The following is a 20,366-nucleotide window of genomic DNA, read 5'->3' on the forward strand; positions in this document are numbered from 1 at the left end:
TACTATGTTTCCCTTTGCTTCAACTGATCTAGCCAGATTGGCCTTTTTGCTATTCTTTGGGCATTCCAACTTTGCACTTGCTGCTTTCTCAGATACTCTTTCTCCCCTCCCTCATCCTCCCTTGACACTCCTCACTCAAGCTTGAGACTAAATGTCACTTCCTCAAGAAGTCTTCCTTGACCTCTCTATCTCTTTACTCCTCAGTCTCTTTAGTTTCTTCATAGCATGTGACTGATGTTATTTTAGAAACAAGGCAGTTTAGGCCTGAAGATGTTTGTGTCTTATACAAATCAAGCTGAAAACGGTCAGAAACTAGACCTGATAGACTGAGGGGTAATTACTCCCTTAGTACTTTTTCACTATACTCTCTGTAATGGTGTGCATCCTTTCTTTAACTAAAGAGAAAGAAAAGTTAAAGTGACTCCCTAACTAGTTTCCTCAGGTTTCCCTGATCCTTTCATAATAACAAATGTGATCAAAAGCAATGTATGGAGGTAGCACAAAACCTACCTGTGGCATGAGCTGTAAATTCAACATCCTGGAGACAGCCATAGTTATTTCTGAGTACCCAGAACCTATGACAGCCTTAACTCTTGGCATGTAGCTGGAATAGTCACACTTAAACTCCACAGTTTCTCTGGACCAGTTGAATTTAGAAAGAAACCTCAGAGTGGCTGCCATTGCCACTGTGACTTCTGTACAAGTGTCATAGATTTCATACCCCAGTTTGACTCCAGATAATAGTGTTGAGTTGTTGATCATCTCAATGCTGTGTATCATGGCAAGAGTTTGAAGAAAGACTGATATTTCAAAGCTGTTGGGAAACAAGTATTTTTTGAAATCAGAACATAACTCTTCTATGGACATGGCTGTATCTCATTTTGCCTACATCTCCTCATAACAATTTCTGGATGAGTGAAGCTTATCTCTTAAATGATCTAAATTTTATTTAAAAACAATTTTTCATGATAATATTTATGAAGGTATGAAGGGTAATATAAGAACCCACAGTTTCTTAAAAGGAGTCTATGCTACATGATTTAACATTTTCTTGATGAATGTTTTGATCATTTTGAACACTGCAATATGAAGATGTGTTTGATTTTTGTTCCTTTTTGTAGTTAGAGATCAGCATTTTATTGCTGTCAAAATGCTTGCTTTTTAGACTCATAAGCCTGTCTTTTAGTTTTCTGGTTCTAGTCTGTGCAATTGGAAACCAGATAAATAAGACTCTTAAGAATTACATTTAAACAGCTTTGGTTAAAGCCTAATAGCCTGCTCCTAGATAAAGTGCCTTATTTTTAGTTCTGAGACATAGCTATTTCCACATTCAGAGGACATTTTTTATACATCTTGATTTGTGATTATTCCAGAGCACTGAGTTGTCTGATTACAGATTTACTGTTAAGTTTATTTCATCCACCGCTATATACAAGATATTACAAATAGTGCCTAATATATAATAAGGGTTCAATACATGTTTTTAAAATGAATAAAGGGGGATATTATTGTTCAGGGTTTGATATTCTAGTTTCTTTTTAGTTCATTAAGTTTTGATAATTAAACTATTTGAATATTACTATTTGTCATTGTGAACCATGTTTAGATGGTTCTATCTCTACAAATGCATCTCTTACTATGTTTCCTTCTGCTTCACTGATATAGCCAGATTAAATATTTTGCTATTCTTTGGACATTCCAATTTTGCACTTGTTTCTTCTTGGCCAGATACTCTTCTCCCCTCCCTAAAAGAATAAAGTAATTAATAATAAAAATATATTAATAAGTTAAACTATTTGAAGATTACTATTTGTCATTGTGAACCATGGCTTGCAATGACAAATAGTAGTATTCAAATAGCTTAATTTATCAAAATGTAATGAACTAAAAAGAAAGTATAATATCAAAACCCTGAACAATAATATCCCTCTTTATTAAAATTTTAAATTTAATTAAGAAATTTTAATTTAATTAAAATTTTAATTTTAACATTACAATTTCAATTAAAAAAGAGAAGTAAGCCCAGCTCATCATTGGCACAACCAACATTAGCGAGCACCACTCAGGACTCAGAGGGTCATCCTGTCACTGCCATTGCCATTATGCATGCCACACAAGTGTCCCAAGAGCCCAATAAATCACCAACCTGCTGGTTCCATGGCTTCCACTACCAGTATTTGAGTAAGGCACCTGGAGGCCCAAGAATTGGCCTGGTTTGACCTAACACTGGTGCCAGTGTATACTGCCCTGGGACAAAATTATGGGCGTACTTAGCCCATTGCTAACACCACTTGGGCTCAGAGACTGGCTTACTTGGCATCCCAAGTCGTCAGCAAAACTGCATCATAGCCCCCATTAATAACTGTACCCTAGGCCACTGAGGAAGTGTCAGATGGCACTTACGCTAGTCACAGCCAAAGAAATCAAAGAAACTACACTGCTACTGCAACCAGAATAAAAGCCAAAGGACCCTGCCCAACCAACACTATCTATTCATCCTTAGGAAACATTCTCCCCCTACAAAAACAAATTTTTAAAAATTGGAAGAAGCAACTGAAACATCAGATGTACATATATTAACATAAGAACACAGGAAACATGAAAAAGCCAGAAAAATAACACTTTTAAAGGAAGATATACTATCATACTGGTCTTTAAGAAAAAAAATTTAAATTATTTTTTTAAAAAAGGAACACAATAATTCTCCAGAAACAGATCTCAATAAAAAAGCAGTTAATGAAATTCCAGAAAATGAATCCAAATTACAGATTCTAAAGAAGGATAGTGAGATACAAGATAATTCTGAAAAACAATACAAAGAAATCTGAAAAACAATTCAGGATATGAATGAGAAGTTTACCAAAGACATAGATGTCATAAAAGAATCAAACAGAAATTCTGCAACTGAACAATTCATTGAATGAACAACATAACACATTTGAAAGCTTCAACAATGGATTAGTTCAAGCAGACAAAAGAACCTCTGAACCTGAAGACAGTTCAGGTTCAACTTTTGAAATAACCCAGCCATGAAAATACAAAAGAAAAAAAAGAATTAAAAAAAGCTAAACAAAGCCTTCATGGTATATGGAACACCATGAAGTGACCAAATATACAAATTATTGATATCCCAGAAGGTAAACAGATATTGAAATAGTTAAATATATACAACAAAATAATAGATAAAAATAATAGACAAAAACTTTCCATATCCAGCAAGAGGTTTAGACATCCAGATACAGGAGGCCCAGCAATCCCTAAACAGATACAATGCACAAATTCTCCACAGCACATTATAGTCAAAATGTCTAAAGTCAATGACAAAGAGAGAATTCTAAAAACAGTGAGAAAAGAATTTAGTCACCTCTAAAGGAAGTCCCATTATACTAACAGAGGATATCTCAGCAGAAACCTTATAGGCCAGAAGAGAATGAGACGATATACTTAAAGTGTTGAGGAAAAAACCCTGTCAGTCAAGGATACTATATCCAGAAAACTTATCCTTCATAAATAGAGGAGAAATAAAGTTGTTCCTAGAGAAGCAAAAGTTGAGGGAATTCAGCACCACTAGACTGGCCCTAAAATGCTCAAGGGAATTCTATATCTGGAAGTGAAATGATGATGCTTATCATGGTGAAAACACAAGAACGTGTAAAACAATGGTAAAAAAGAGGAAGGACTCAAATGATACTACTATAGATATTCATCTACCAAACCACAATGACAAAAAATGAGAAAAAGAAAGGAACATAGAATATATAAAACGAACGGTAAGCAACAACATGACAGGAACAAAGCCTCATATGTCAACATTAACCTTGAAATTAAAAGCATTAAATTCCCCTCTTAAGAGATATAGACTGGCTGTCAATATTAAATGGGCAAAAACTGGAAGCATTCCCTTTGAAAACTGGCACAAGACAAGGATGCCCTCTCTCACCACTCCTATTCAACATAGTGTTGGAAGTTCTGGCCAGGGCAATCAGGCAAGAGAAAGAAATAAAGAGTATTCACTTAGGAAATGAGGAAGTTAAATTGTCCCTGTTGGCAGATGACATGATTGTATGTTTAGAAAACCCCATCATCTCAGCCAAAAATCTCCTTAAGCTGATAAGCAACTTTAGCAAAGTCTCAGGATACAAAATCAATGTGCAAAAATCACAAGCATTCCTATACACCAATCATAGACAAACAGAATGCCTAATCATGAGTGAACTCCCATTCACAATTGCTACTAAGAGAATAAAATACCTAGAAATACAACTTACAAGGGATGTGAAGAACCTCTTTGAAGCAAACTACAAACCACTGCTCAAGGAAATAAGAGAGGACACAAACAAATGGAAGAATATTCCATGTTCATGGATAGGAAGCATCAATATTGTGAAAATGGCCATACTGCCCAAGGTAATTTATAGATTCAATGCCATCCCCATCAAGCTACCAATGACTTTCTTCACAGAATTGGAAAAACCTACTTTAAAGTTCATATGGAACAAAAAAAAGAGCCCACATTGCCAAGATAATCCTAAGCAAAAAGAACAAAGCTGGAGGCATCACGCCACCTGACTTCAAACTATACTACAAGGCTACAGTAACCAAAACAGCATGGTACTGGTACCAAAAAGGAGATATAGACCAATGGAACAGAACAGCGGCCTCAGGAATAATGCCACATATCTACAACCATCTGATCTTTGACAAATCTGATAAAAATAAGAAACAGGGAAAGGATTCCCTATTTAATAAATGGTGTTGTGAAAACTGGCTAGCCATATGTAGAAAGCTGAAACTGGATCCCTTCCTTACACCTTATACAAAAGTTAATTCAAGATGGATTAAAGACTTAAATGTAAGACCTAAAAGCATAAAAACCCTAGAAGAAAACCTAGGCAATACCATTCAGGACATAGGCATGGGCAAGGACTTCATGTCTAAAACACCAAAAGCAATGGCAACAAAAGCCAAAATTGACAAATGGGATCTAATTAAACTAACAAGCTTCTGTACGGCAAAAGAAACTACCATTAGAGTGAACAAGCAACTTACAGAATGGGAGAAAACTATTGCAATCTACCCACCTGACAAAGGGCTAATATCTAGAATCTACAAAGAACTCAAACAAATTTACAAGAAAAAACAAACAACCCCATCAAAAAGTGGGCAAAGGATATGAACAGACACTTCTCAAAAGAAGACATGTATGCAGCCAACAGACACATGAAAAAATGCTTATCATTACTGGTCATCAGAGAAAAGCAAATCAAAACCACAGTGAGATACCATCTCACACCAGCTAGAATGGAGATCATTAAAAAGTCAGGAAACAACAGATGCTGGAGAGGATGTGGAGAAATAGGAACACTTTTATACTGCTGGTGGGAGTGTAAATTGGTTCAACCATTGTGGAAGACAGTGTGACGATTTCTCAAGGATCTAGAACTAGAATTATCATTTGACCTAGCAATCTCATTACTGGGTATATACCCAAAGGATTATAAATCATGCTACTATAAAGACACATGCACACATATGTTTATTGTGGCACTATTCACAATAGCAAAGACTTGCAACCAACCCAAATGTCCATCAATAATAGACTGGATTAAAAAAATATGGCACATATATACCACGGAATACTATGCAGCCATAAAAAGGATGAGTTCATGTCCTTTGTAGGGACATGGATGAAGCTGGAAACCATCCTTCTCAGCAAACTGTCACAAGGACAGAAAAGCAGACACCACATGTTCTCACTCATAGGTGGGAATTCAGCAATGAGATCACTTGGCCACAGGACGGGGAACATCACACACTGGGGCTTGTCGTGTGGTGGGGGGCTGGGGGAGGGATAGCATTAGGAGAAATACCTAATGTAAATGATGAGTTGATGGGTGCAGCAAACCAACATGGCTCATGTATACCTAAGTATCAAACCTGCACGTTGTGCACATGTACCCTAGAACTTAAAGTATAATTTAAAAAAGAAAAAAAAAAGAAAAAAAGAGATATAGACTGGCTGTGTAAATAAAAAAAGCATGATCCAATTATATGCAACTTACAAGAAATGCACTTTACATATAAAAGCACATATAGACTGAAAGTAAAGGGATAGAAAAAGATATCCCACACAAACAAAAACCAAAAGTGAGCAGAAGTAGCTATATTTACACCAGATAAAACACACTGTAAGTCAAACATAGTAGAAAAAGTAAAAGAAGGTCATTATATAATGATAAGGAATCATTCTGGGAAGAGGAAATAATTTAAAATGTATATGCAACCAACACTGAAGCACCCAGATTCATAAAGCAAAAATTACTAGGTCTAAAAAGACAGAGACTGCAATAAAATAATAGTGGGAAACTTTAACACCCTACTGGGCATTAGGCAGATCATCTAGACAGAAAATCGGCAAAAATAAAACAAACTTACGATTAGGCATGGTAGCTCACCCCTGTAATCCCAGCACTTTGGGAGGCTGAGGCAGGTGGATCACTTGAGGTCATGACTTTAAGAGCAGCCTGGCCAACATGATGAAACCCCAGCTCTACTAAAAGTACAAAAATTAGCTAGGCATGGTGGTACACACCTGTGATTCCAGCTACTTGAGAGGCTGAGGTGGAAGGATCACTTGAACCCAGGAAGTGGAGGTTGCAGTGAGCCAAGATTGTACCACTACACTCCAGCCTGGGCAACAGAGTGTGACTTCATCTCAAGAAAAGGACTTAAATTGAACTTTAGACCAAGTGGACCTAACAGACATATACAGAACATTTTGTCCAACAACTGTAGAATACACATTCTTCTCATCAGTGCATGGAACATTCTCCAGATCAGGCCATATATTAGGCCATAAAACGAGTCTTAACAAATTTACAAAAATAAAAATTATATCAAATATATTCTCAGGCTGCAATGAACTAAAATTAGAAATAATAACAAGAGGAACTTTGGAAACTATACAAATCAGCAGAAATTAAACCACAGGCTTCTGAATAACCATTGGATTAATGAAGAAATTAAGATGGAAATAAAAAATCTTATTAAAACCAGTGAAAATGGAAACACGAATGTATTAGTCCCTTCTCACATTACTATAAGGAAATAGCTGAGACTGGGTAATTTGTAAAGAAAAGAGGTTTAATTGGCTCATGGTCCTGCAGGCTGTACCGGAAGCATAATGCTGGCATCTGCTCAGTTTCTTGGGAGGTCTCAGGACATACACAATCAAGGTGGAAGGCAAAGAGGGCGTTAGCACCTCACATGGCCAGAGCAAAAGGAAGAAAGAGAGAGGGAAGATGTAACACACTTTTATATTCCATCCCTGGCTCCTCCCAAATCTCATGTCCTTCTCACATTGCAGAATACAATCATTCCTTCTCACCAGTCTCCCAATGTCTTAACTAATTCTAGCATTAACTCAAAAGTCCGAAGTCCAAAGTCTCATGTGAACAGTCCCTTCTGCCTATGAGCCTGCAAAATAAAAAAATAAGTTAATTACTTCTAAGACACAATGGGAGTACAGGCATTTGGTAAATACTCCTATTTGAAAAGGGAGAAATTGGCCAAAGGAAAGGGCCTACAGGCCCCATGCAAATCCCAAACCCAGCAGGGCAATCATTACATCTTAAAACTCCAAAATAATCTCTTTTAACTCCATGTCTGACACCCAGGGGATGCTGGTACAAGCTGAAGCTGGAGTAGCTGGGACACAAGAAGCAGCAGGGCCCTGGTCTCAGCTCAAGAAATCATTCTTCCCTCCTAGACCTCTGAGCCTGTGATGGGAGGGGTTTCCATGGAGGTCTCTGAAATTCCTTTGAAGTCTTCTCATTGTCTTGGCTATTAACATTCAATTTCTCTTTATTTAATGCAAATTTCTGCAGCCAGCTTCAATTCCTCCCCCAGAAATTTTTGTTTGTTTGTTTGTTTCTTATTTTGTTTTTTCTAACACCTGGCTGGACTGCAAATTTTCCAAACTTTTACACTCTCCTTCCCTTTTAAATATAAGTTCCAGTTTTACATCATTTCCTTGCTCACACATATGAGCTAGGCTATTAAAAGCAGCCAGGTAACTTCTTGACTGCTTTGCTGCTTAGAAATTTCTTCTGCCAGATACCCTAAATCATCACTCTCAAGTTCAAAGTTCCACAGATCCCTGGGCAGGGGCACAATACCACCAAGTTCTTTGCTAACGCATAGCAAAGATAACCTTTACTCCAGTTCCTGATAAGTTCCTCATCTCCATTTGAGACCTCTTCAGCCTGAACTCCATTGTCCATATATATCACCATCATCATTTTGGTCACAACAATTTAACAAGTCTCTAGGAAGTTCCAAACTTTCCTTCATCTTCCTATCTTCTTTGGAGCCCTCCAAACTGTTGCAACCACTGGAGGTTACCCAGTTCCAGAGCTGCTTCCATATTTTCAGATATCTTTATAGCAATGCCCCACCTCTCTGGTATCAATTTTCTGTATTAGCCCATTCTTGCATTGAATAAAAAATGCCTGAGACTGAGTAATTTATAAAGCAAAGAGGTTTAATTGGCTCATGGTTCTGTTGACTGTACAGGAAGCATGATGCTTACATCTGCTTAGCAACTTGGGAGGCCTCAGGAAACTTATAATCATGGCAGAAGGCAAAGGGGGAGCTGGCACCTTACATGGCCAGATTAGGAGGAAGAAAGAGGGAGGGGATATGCTACACACTTTTAAACAACCAGATCTTATGAGAACTGTATCATAAGAACAGCACTAGGGGGATGGTGCTAAGCCATTCATAAGAAACTGCTCCCATGATCCAATCACCTCCTACCAGGCTCCACCTCCAACATTAGGGATTATAATTTGATATGAGATTTGGGCAAAGACACAGATCCAAACCATATCAATAACATACCAAAGCCAGTGGGATACAGCAAAAGCAGTACTAAGAAGGAAGTAGATAGCAATGAATATCTACAACAAAAAAGTAGAAAGATTTCAAATAACCTAAGAATGTACCTTAAGGAACTAGAAAAGCAAAAAAACATGAAACCCAAAATTAGTAGAAGGAAAGAAATAATAAAGATCTAGCAGAGCTAAATGAAATAGAGACTAAAAAAAAACAAAGGATCAATAAAATGAAAAGTTGATTCTTCAAAAAGATAAACAAAATTTATAAATCATTAGCTAGACTTAACTGAAAAAAGAAGAGAGAAGACCCAGATAAACAAAATCAGAGATGAAAAAGGAGACATTACAACTGATACCACAGAAATACAAAAGATTATCAGAGACTGTTAGGAACAATTATATGCTAACAAATGGAAAAACCTACAGGAAATGTGAAAATTCCTGGAAACATACAGTCTACCAAGATTAAATCAGGAAGAAATAGAAAACCTGAGCAGACCAATAACAAATAGCAAGATTAAATCAGTAATAAAAAGCCCCCAATAAATAATAGCTCAGGACCAGATGGATTGCTGCTGAATTCTACCAAACATATAAGGAAGAAATAGTAGTAATCTTCTTCAAACTACTCCAAAAAATTAAGAGGATGGAATTCTCTCTAACTCATTCTATGAGGCCAGCATTACCCTAATGCCAAAACCAGATAAGGACACAATAAAAAAAGAAAACCATAGACCAATATCTCTGATGAACATACATGCAAAAATCCTCAAAAAATACTAGCAAACAGAATTCAACAGTGCATCACAAAGATAATACACCATGATTAAGTGTAATATCAACCATGCAAGGATAGTTTAACATATATAAATCAATAAATGTAATACAACACATCAACAGGATGAAGGACAAAAAATTTGTGATCATCTCAATAGATGTAGAAAAAGTATTTGATAAAATACAACACCTTTCATGATAAAAACTCTCAACAAACTAGGCACAGATGGAACATACTTCAAATTAATAAAGGCCATATATGACAAACCCATAGTTAACATCATACCAACTGGGGAAAGTGGAAAGCCTTTTCTCTAAGAAGTGGAGCAAGACAAGGATGCCCACTTTCACCACTCTTATTCAACATAGTATTGGAAGTCCTGGCCAAAGCAATCAGGCAAGAGAAAGAAACAAATGGTATACACATTGAAATAGAGGAAGTCAAATTGTCCCTCTTTGCAGTTGACATTATCTTATATTTAGAAATACCAAAAGACTCCACAAAAAGCCTCTTAGAGCTTATAAACAAATTCAGTAAAGTTGCAGGATACAGTATCAATAGGATTTTTGTACACCAGTAGTGAAATAGGTGAAAAAGAAATCAAGAAAGCAATCCCATTTACAATAGCTACAAAAAATACATAGGAATAAATTTAACCAAGGAGGTGAAAGGTCTCTACAAGGAAAACTATGGAACACTGATGAAAGTAATTGAAGAGAACACAAATAAATGGAGAGACATCTCATGCTCAAGGATGAGAAAAAATAATAGTGTTAAAATGACCATAATACTCAAAGCAACATATGGAGTCAATGCAATCCCTATTAAATGTCAACATCATTTTTCACAGATATTAAAAAAAATCCTAAAATTCATATGGAACAACAACAAAAAAAGCCAGAATAGCCACAGCAGTCCTGAGCAAACTGGAGGCATCAAACTACCTGACAAAATTATATCACAAGGTTATAGTAACCAAAACAGCATGGTATAAAAATAGATACATAGATCATGGGAAACAGAATAGACAACTAAAAAATAAATCCACATATTTATTGCCAACTGATTTTTGACAAAGGAGCCAAGAACCTTTTCAGGGGAAAGGACTTCAATAAATCGTACAGGGAAAGTTGGATATCCATATGCAGAAGAATAAAACGGGACTCCTTTCCCTCACTGTATACAAAAATCAACTCTAGGTGGATTAAGAACTTAAACATAAGATCCCAAATTACAAAACTATCAGAAGAAAACATAGGGAAAACACTTAAGGACATCAGTCTAGGCAAAGATTTTACGAGTAAGACCTCAAAAGCATAGACAACTAAAAGAAAAATAGACAAATGGTAGTATATTAACATAAAAATCTCTATATAGGAAAGGAAACCATCAAGAATGAAGAGACAACCACTGAATGGGAGAAGATATTTGCAGACTATTCATCCAACAAAAGACTAATATCCAGAATATACATGAAATTGAACAACTCAACAATAAAAAAGCAAAATCTCATTAACAAGTGGTCAAAGAACATGAACAGATTATTCTCGAAAGAAGATATAAATGGCCAACTGGTGTATAAAAAATGCTCAGCATCACTAATCATCAAAGAAATGCACATTGAAACCACAATGAGATATTATCTTACCCCAGTTAGAATAGCTATTACTAAAAAGACAAAAACAAAACAAAAACAAAAACAAAAACAGATGCTAGCAAGGACATGCGGAAGAGGGAACTCATCTACACTATTGGAGAAAATGTAAATTAGTACAACCCCCATGGGAAAGAGTATGGATATTTCTCAAAAATCTAAAAATGATAAATGTAGTCCAGTAATCCTACTATTGGGTATCTATTCAAAGAAAAGGAAATCAGTATACTAAAGGGATACCTGCACTCACATGCTTACCATAACACTATTTGCAATAGCAAAGATATAGAATCAACTTGTGTCCATCAATAGAAGAGTAGATAAAGAAAATGTGGTATATATGCACAACAGAATAGTACTCAGCCATAAAAAAAGAATAAAATCATATCATTTGCAGCAACATGGATGAAACTGGAGGCCATTATGTTAAGTGAAATAACTCAGGCACAGAAAGACGAATATCATATGTTCTCACTCATATGTGGGAGCTAAAATCATTGATATCATAAACGTAGAGAGCTGACATTATAAAAGTACTAGAGCATGGGAAGGTGGGTGGGTAGGAGAGGGAATAAAAAGAGGTAGATTAGTGGGTATAAACATATAGTTAGATAAAAGATAGAAGTTCAGTCATTTGACAGCACAGTTACTCTAGTTAGCAACAATGTATGGTATATTTCAATGTAGCTAGAAGGGAGGACTTGAATTGTTCCCAACATATAGAAGTGACAATAATCAAAGCGGTGGACACCTCAAAAAGCCTGACTTGATCATTACACATTCTAAGCATATAACAAAATACCACATGTACCTCATAAATATGTAAACTAATACATATCAATTAAAAAAAAGAAACATAGAAGAGAAAAAGGGTAAACTAATAGGTTGTCTGACATTAAATTGTATAATATTTTCAGAGTCCACCACATGTAAGTTCCATTAGAGTTGGAACCTCCTTGGTGTATTCATGTTGGTGTGCCAGTGCCTATAATAGGGTACAGGTAATGTAGGCAATTAATAAGTAGTTGTGCAATGTTGAGTGAGTACCATTTCTCTTGATGAGTGACAAAAAGTTAAGAGATTTTCAACGGAGTGATTTTTTAAAATAGGAAATTCCTTATTTGGTCAAATAACTATTTAGTGTTTTCCATCCTTAATTGTTGGCCTGCAATTGTGGGCCTCAACTCTGCAGTCATTCTTTGTGTGCCAACGTAGTGCTCTGAAAATCTTCATTAATTATTAATTTTTTTTTTACCATTCTCTGGTATTCCTGCTAATCAATGATTATGATGACAATAGCTAAAAGTGCCCAACTTTTAGGGAGAATGCCAAGAAATCTTAGTGTGACAGGGGATCACATTTTATCTAAAAGTATTCTTAGAGGGCTTGGGAAATACTTCGTTGATAAAGAAAGAAAGTAAGAGAAAAAACAAGATTAAACTTAGACATAGAAACATAAAAATAGAATGAGAATTTTAGAGTTGGAAGGAAGCATGAAGAGCACATTCCATAGCAACAGCAGCTGATGCTGCCTGTGTCCTTAGAGGCTATCCAAGCCTTTGTTTTACAGATGAGAAAATATACACAACAGTGAAACTGGAACTCAGAGTTTAAGTGATCTACCTAAGTTTACAAAATTAGCTTGTCCCAAAACTGAAATGAGAATTAGAATATCTTGTTCTCCTTAAGGAAAATCCATTTGCAACACCTTCCACCCAGCTTTACTTTTCCACATTATACTGTGCCAGTGAAATGTTTTTCTCATAGGTAAGCTCTCACAACACAAAGTGTTCATCCAGGAGGAAGGAGCACTTTGAGTTGAGGAGGTTCTTAATTTATCAGGAAAGAGTTAGACTATTTCTGGAATGAAATGAATGCAGTGTTGAAAAAAAATGTTAGTAAGAAAAAATTCAACTATAGTCTATTTTAAACAAAGCATTAAATAATAGATCTGTGTTTAAAACAAAATACATGTTGTGTGTGATAGAAATACATGTGGGTTATGTATGCTTGTAGTGAAAAATAGGCCACAATGTCTTTTCAAGTGACTTCAGGCATTGTTTTTTAAAGGCAAAATCTAAATTAATATATTAATGAAAAGCATGCATATCCTCTGCAATTGGAGGTTGTTTCATTATACATATAGGGCTGTTATAGCTCTCTTTTAAAGAAGGATTACAAGATTAACCATACGCAACTTAAAAAATATATGTGAGTTTATTTTTTAAAATGATTTAGATATTAATACAAGTCAACAGTTTATACGTCCTAGTCTCATGACAATCTTGAAATCTAAATGTGTTTTTTGAGACTTACTCACCCAACACACTTCTGGATTTGTGGTCGTCTGGGAGAGTCTTCTGAGGACAACATTTTTTCATGAATAGCAAACAAACCTCCAATTATGATATGTCCTGGAGAAGTGGCAGCCACAAAGTCATCAGGAGTCTGGCAAGGCTGTGAAGTAGCAAGAATAATCACAAAGCAGGTAATTAGTATAATTAAGAATGCCATGTTTCTATCTCATTTGCTCAGTTCATGTGAGCTCTTAGGAATCATTAAGTGCACGGAGTGCCAACAAGATTCCTATTTCACCTGTAAACACCTTATAAGGTATAGGACAGTGTCAAGGGCCAGAAACACTCAGTATTCAGATACTTGATGATAGTCAAAACAGTTATTTCACCAATAAGAACACAGACTTTTTAACACTCCAGTGTTAGAGAATGTGATAGCAGTCATGTGATGTAAAAGCTGATAGAATTATAAACACAAGTTTCACTGTAATGGTACTTTTTTACTCTAGTGATATGTCAAGGGCCCTGAGTCACATTGGCATTTCTTTTGAAGCAGAATGTAGAACTTTCAAGAAGGAGCAGTTTGGAAAAGTTTTTCCACTTTAGAAATAGTTCTGCATTTCAAAAAGGTATCACATTCAAGGCACAAATAATTCAATATAGTTTATCAGGTGTTTAGAAAAAACCATCCTGCTTTTATTTTTCCTGAAAAGCTCTATTTAAAAAATGAAATTCAGTTAAATTCAGGTATTTGTCACTTCCACATTAGGTATTTGTCACTTTTCCTGTGTTAGAAATATGTAGCTTTTGTGAAGATGGGTAAAACTAAAAACAAGATGAAACTTGTCCGATACAGTATTTTGCTTTGAACAAGAAAGGTCTGTTCATAGATCATTGACACTTCCACTATTGTGGGTGCTATATTTTAATAAATTTGGACTAATTTCAGGCTACATATTCTTAAGTACTTAGGAATCTCTGAACTAACATAATTTGATGGGTGTCTTTTGGAATTTAACAGAGGATAGAGAAACCTCAATAATGTAGTCACCATTAAGAAAAAGTTTAAAGTTTTAAAATTTATTTAATAAAATCAGTCTTTTAAAAATATTTTATTAAAAATGAATATCTCATGGGCAAGCAGTTTCAAATCCAATACATCTAGTTTGTTTGATGGGTAGCAGATACATTTTTTTTTTTTTTTTTTGAGATAGAGTCTCGTTCTGTCACCCAGGCTGGAGTGCAGTGGCAGATACATTTAAAGAAATTTCAAAAAGTAAAAGAGTACAATGGCCACTGTGGCATTTTTTCATTATCCAAATTAGCATTAGATTCCATAGTCCTGTGGGGTTATGCCAACTGAGGAGTGGAGAAGTCACAGCTCATCATGCAGCTTCAAATGTTTTATTAAGTCTTACTATTTTTACTAATGGCAGAATTCTCTATTAGAATGAAAACCGGTTAACTTCAGTTGCCCAGAAAGTTTAACAAACATACATGAGTCTGAAGACTCTTGAAATGTTTAGCAATTACATTTTATTCATCTTAATCTTATTATTTATTGGTATATATGTGTGTGTATGGTATTGGATGGATTTATATTTTCATGAATTTAGTTATTTTGCTCAGATAACCTCAAAGGTCTTATGTAATTACAAGTTCAAAAATGATTTTGGGAAAACTAAACTAAAAAATGGGAAATCCAGATAATTCCCAGCAAAATTATAGTAAGTATTAAGCAACTCAGAGTGATTCTGAAGATACATTGTTCAGATGACATTTATTTGAAAAATCAATGACAAAAGGTAGGCCAATAATGTCTTTTAGGTTGCAATTTTAACAATATTTAGGGTCTTTGTAATCTGATGAAATGTAAACATAAGGCACTTTTTAAATTTTAATAAATATAATCTAAGTTTGAAGAACTATGTCTTGAAAGGAGCCTCTGAAGGTAGGAAAACAAAACATCTAAAAAGACTTTTGTGCTGTAAAATGAAGTATCATGTGGCGGAAAGGGCCCAAACTTTGGAATCGGATAGACCTGGGTTGCTCTGCCCACTACTTAGCTATGTGACGCTGAATGAGTTACTTAACTTCTCTGAAAAATAATTTTCTCATCTTTAAAAGAGTTAAGATACTCTATCTAACGAATATGTTGTGAGATAAGCTGGTTTGATTTGCAAAGCTTCTGTATTCTGGTACGCACTGAATAATTAGTTCCTTTCCCTTCTTTCCCTTCCCAAAACCAAACTGAAAGTTATAATTTCCTAAATTTGTAGTGGTTTCTTTCTTTCTTTCTTTTGAGATGGAGTTTCGCTCTTGTTGCCCAGGCTGGAGTGCAATGGCATGATCTCGTTTCACTGCAACCTCCACCTCCTAGGTTCAAGCTATATTCCTGCCTCACCTTCCCCAGTAGCTGGGATTACAAGTGAGTGCCACCACTCCTGGCTAATTTTTTGTATTTTTGGTAGAGACAGGGTTTCACCATGTTGACCAGGCTGGTCTCGAACTCCTGACCTCAGGTGATCCACCCATCTCGGCCTCCCAGAGTGCTGGGATTACAGGCACGAGCCATCGCACCCAGCCAAATTTGTAGTGCTTTCTACAGCTGGCTAAATCATTGTTCAAAGATTTTTCTCAAGCATTAAATGCATGGTAGAAATGACTTTTATAATAGTACTACTAGCTGGTTGTTGTCATGTTGGAATGCAAATCCGTTGTTAAGTTAAACTTGAAGGAAGATACAGAATATGTTAATTACTTTAGAATTCCACTGGAAACATTATTGTCACTCTTGTAGTTTCTATTATTAGGGATAGAACTTTTAGCCATAATGTAGAATGTACAGTTACTACATTTTTTTCTATTTAAAAAATCCTTATAAATGACAACAATAACTACTTCTATTCCAAAAGATTATGATTTTTATCTTAAGTATTTCTGGAGGGTAAAACCTCTTAAAAATTTTTGAGATATGAATTACTGACAGGACTAGTTTATTGCTCCTTTTGATTTCAAGATTCTATTATTTCTTTGTAACTAGCCTTACATGGAGGGGTATCTGGTTAAAATAACTTAGAGGGAAGTAAGAAAGTATCACTCCCGAAGTAATTCTCATAAAGATACCATTATCCTGGTTGGACAAGCATAGTGGGAAAATACAATCAATGATTAAAGATACTTTATTCTAAAATGGTGAGTTTGTAGCACTGAAGTTGGGATGGCTTCCCCAGTGATGAAAGGCTGCAGTGAAGATGGGATCAGGCTGGAAATGATACTCCAGGAGCAGGGGTAGGGAATACCACATTCGCACTCAAGAAAGCCCTCAAGAGAGTGAGGTTTGACACGTCTTATTTTATTTTAACATTTTATTTTTCCCTCCTGTTATTCCAGCTTCCCACTCACCCTCCTTAATTGCACACCCGTCTTTCATACTTCATTGAGTTTCATCTTAACAACACTACAAAATTTTCAGTGCTATTTGCATCTGCAATAAGATTTTTAAAACAGAAATGTCTTCAAGATTAAAGGAATAAATTTAAAACAATGGAATTTCAGTTGTCTGCAAGAGGGGTCGAGGGAGGTAGAGTGTGGCAGGGGCTCACGGGGGATCCTTGGTCCACACTAGGCAGGCATCTGACTATGCCGTTGCACATGGAGTCAGCCTGATGGAACAGGTCAGAGTGTGGCCTCTGGAAGGAAAGAAGCCAACACCAATGTTATGAGGGTAGATGCCAATATCTACAGCCTAGGGGGAAAATAAACAGAACTTAAGAATGACTTCTGACCCATCATTCCATATTGCCAAACTACTTCAGTTTCGTTTTGTTTTTCAGGGCAGCATGAACAAAAATATATTTAGCTAAAACAAGCAGGTATTCAAAACACAATTATCCGATTCCGTTTTATTTCATCAACATTAAATTTGAATGCATTTTTTTTCTGCTTGTGGTGTGCCTCTCTTTCTCAATAATTCCTTATCAAGAAGTCACAACAGGAGAGATTTTACCCTTAAAAACAACCATAAGCACTGAGCCGTGAATCCCATGATTAGGCACGTTCAACTGGCATCTCTTGTTCTGCTAGCTTACCAGCTTATTTAATCCTTCCATTATTTTCTAATTTTTCACGTGCTTACTATTACCTCTTCAACTAGATTGAAGCTTTTTAAAAATTGAGATAAAAGTTTTACACTTCTTTGTGTATCTCACAGTTCAAATGGCAGGCTTTTTTATGAGGACAACTTCAGTTGTCCAGAAAGTTTAACAAACATATATGAGTTTGAAGACTCTTTAAATGTCTTGCAATTACATGTTACTTATTATAATGTTATTATTTACTTGTGCGTGTATGCATTTAGTTACATTACAAATATATTGCTTAGTTTGATCGTCTTAACAAATCATCAATGAGCTCATAGTAGATAGATGAGCCCCAGAAAATGAATCCAAGCTATAGTTCTCACTAGATATGATCAGCAGCTTTTACAGTCTGTTGCTATTATCATTTACCCAAGAAAATAAAAATATCAATTCATATTGCTTAATAAGTATTGAATGCTAGAAGGATATCACTGCATCTTAAATAAAGAGTTCAATAAAACCTCTTCTAGAGGTAAAATTACAAGCAAAAGTCTAAATCCCCACGGGGACCACTGGATGCATAGCTAAGAAAGCTATTTCATTTAGCTGAATTTCAAATATGCAAAAAAGAGAAAGATTGGTCCTTAACAAGTTCATAAAATAACCAAGTCAGATTTTGGTCCTCTTGTATCCTTTCCCTCACCAGGTGCCCTGTTTCCCCGTACTTGCCCAGCTGGCTTATTATTCCATCACTGCACTATTTAATATTGAACTATCATTGATCTCTGCAACACTCTACTTCATCCTGCTCCATTTTCTTCTCCTGCTGTACCCTGGTCTGTAATTGAAAATCCCCTAGCATTTCTTATTTAATATGTAGTTTTAACATTAGGTAATTAATTTTCTTTAATGGGCAACATACAGCATTTTATCTTACTTAGGGTACCCTAGGAGGTCTATGGATGGACTTCATGAGAATCTGTGAATCTTTTGAAATTGTATAAAAGTTTTGAGTGAACATGCGTATATAGATTTTTCTGGGGAGAACATTCAGTTATTCATCAGATTATCAAAGGGTTATTTAGCCCCAGAAATGTGAAGAACCACTGTCTGTTTTATTAGAACACTGTTAAATCTATTAGAACAGATTTGAGCTCTGCTTCCCAGGAAACACAGGAATGTTTTCTGAAATAATGATCCTGCCTTTGTTGTTACCTGTTTGTAAATCAAATAATCCTCATTAATCTCCCACCAACAACTTCAAGTGCCTGATACACATCACCATTTAATACCATCAGCGAAAAGATTGTTAACAATGTATTATTGCCCACAAATCACTTCTCTTACATTCAAGTGTAGAACTCAGCTAGATCACTACCCTAAGGCCAGATCTGCTTACCTTACCACGAAATAGTGAAGATGGCAATTTTCTGGTGAAGTTAAGCAGTAGTAATAATCTATAAGGTTTTATTAGTACAGAAGAGGCCAAGTGTTCACTTTTCAAAGCTATTTTCTATTTTTAAAAATTTAATTTAATTTTAAATTCCAGGATACGTGTGCAGGACATGCAGGTTTGTTACATAGGTAAACATGTGCCATGGTGGTTTGCTGCACCTATCAACCCATCACCTAGGTATTAAGCTCAGCATGCATTAACTATTTATCCTGATGCTCTCCCCTCCCCCGATATGCCCTATAGGCCCCAGTGTGTGTAGTTCCCCTCTCTGTGCCCATGTGTTCCCATTGTTTAGCTCCCACTTATAAGTGAGAACATTCAGTGTTTGGTTTCCTGTTCCTGTGTTAGTTTGCTGAGGATAATGGCTTCCAGCTCCATCCATGCCTCTGCAAATAACATTACCTTGTTCCTTTTTATGGCTGCATAGTATTCCATGGTATATATGTACCACATTTTCTTTATGCAGTCTATCGCTGACGGGCATTTGGGTTGATTCCATGTCTTTGCTATTGTGAATAGTGCTGCAACAAAAAATTATTTTCTAACAATCATACAAGAAATGAATTGTTATTAAAATACTTTGTTGTAAATTGAAGATATATATACATATATAATATAAATATAAAAATATAAATATACATATAAATATATATATACACAATTCACCCTTGGACAACATGGGTTTGAACTACACGGGTACATGAATTTTCTTCTGCCTCTGCTACCCCTGAGACAGTAAGACCAACCCCTCCTTTTCCTTCTTCTTCTCAGCCTACTCAAAGTGAAGGTGACAAGAACGAAGGCCTTTATGATGATTCATTTCCACTTGAGGAACAGAAATATATTTTTTCTTCCTTATGATTTTCTTAATAACATTTTGTTTATTTATTTTATTGTAAGAATACAGCACATAATACATATAAAAAAAAGAAATATGCATTAATCGATTGCTTAGGTTATTGGTAAGGCTTCCAGTCAACAACAGGCTATTAGTAGTTAAGTTCTAGGGTACTTTGTACAGGGAAGGCACAGCACCTCTAACCCCTGCATTGTCCAAGGGTCAACTGTATGTATTTAATATATACATATATACACATATATGTTCCCCCCACTTCAGGGAAGAGCTCTAATCTTTTAGGATACGATCCAGCTCTGTCTTTCATTGTCTCATATAGAATGGCAACATGGTACTCCATCATCCT

At 35.7% G+C, this 20,366-nt stretch overlaps 1 protein-coding gene across 1 annotated transcript in view; it reads right to left on the reverse strand.

Annotated features, from left to right (window-relative positions):
* Positions 1–13,913, reverse strand: part of GPRC6A (G protein-coupled receptor class C group 6 member A) — a 30,425-nt gene extending 16,512 nt beyond the window's left edge. The window contains exons 1-2 of the mRNA XM_002817278.5: positions 13,650–13,913; positions 511–814 (exon numbers count right to left, since the gene is read on the reverse strand). Coding sequence (XP_002817324.4) covers positions 511–814; positions 13,650–13,843 — 498 coding nt within the window. The 5' untranslated portion in view covers positions 13,844–13,913. The remainder of the gene's footprint in view (positions 1–510; positions 815–13,649) is intronic.
* Positions 13,914–20,366: the final 6,453 nt, after the last annotated feature.

Source organism: Pongo abelii, chromosome 5, assembly GCF_028885655.2.
Source record: "Pongo abelii isolate AG06213 chromosome 5, NHGRI_mPonAbe1-v2.0_pri, whole genome shotgun sequence".
Classification (NCBI taxonomy): Eukaryota; Metazoa; Chordata; class Mammalia; order Primates; family Hominidae; genus Pongo; species Pongo abelii.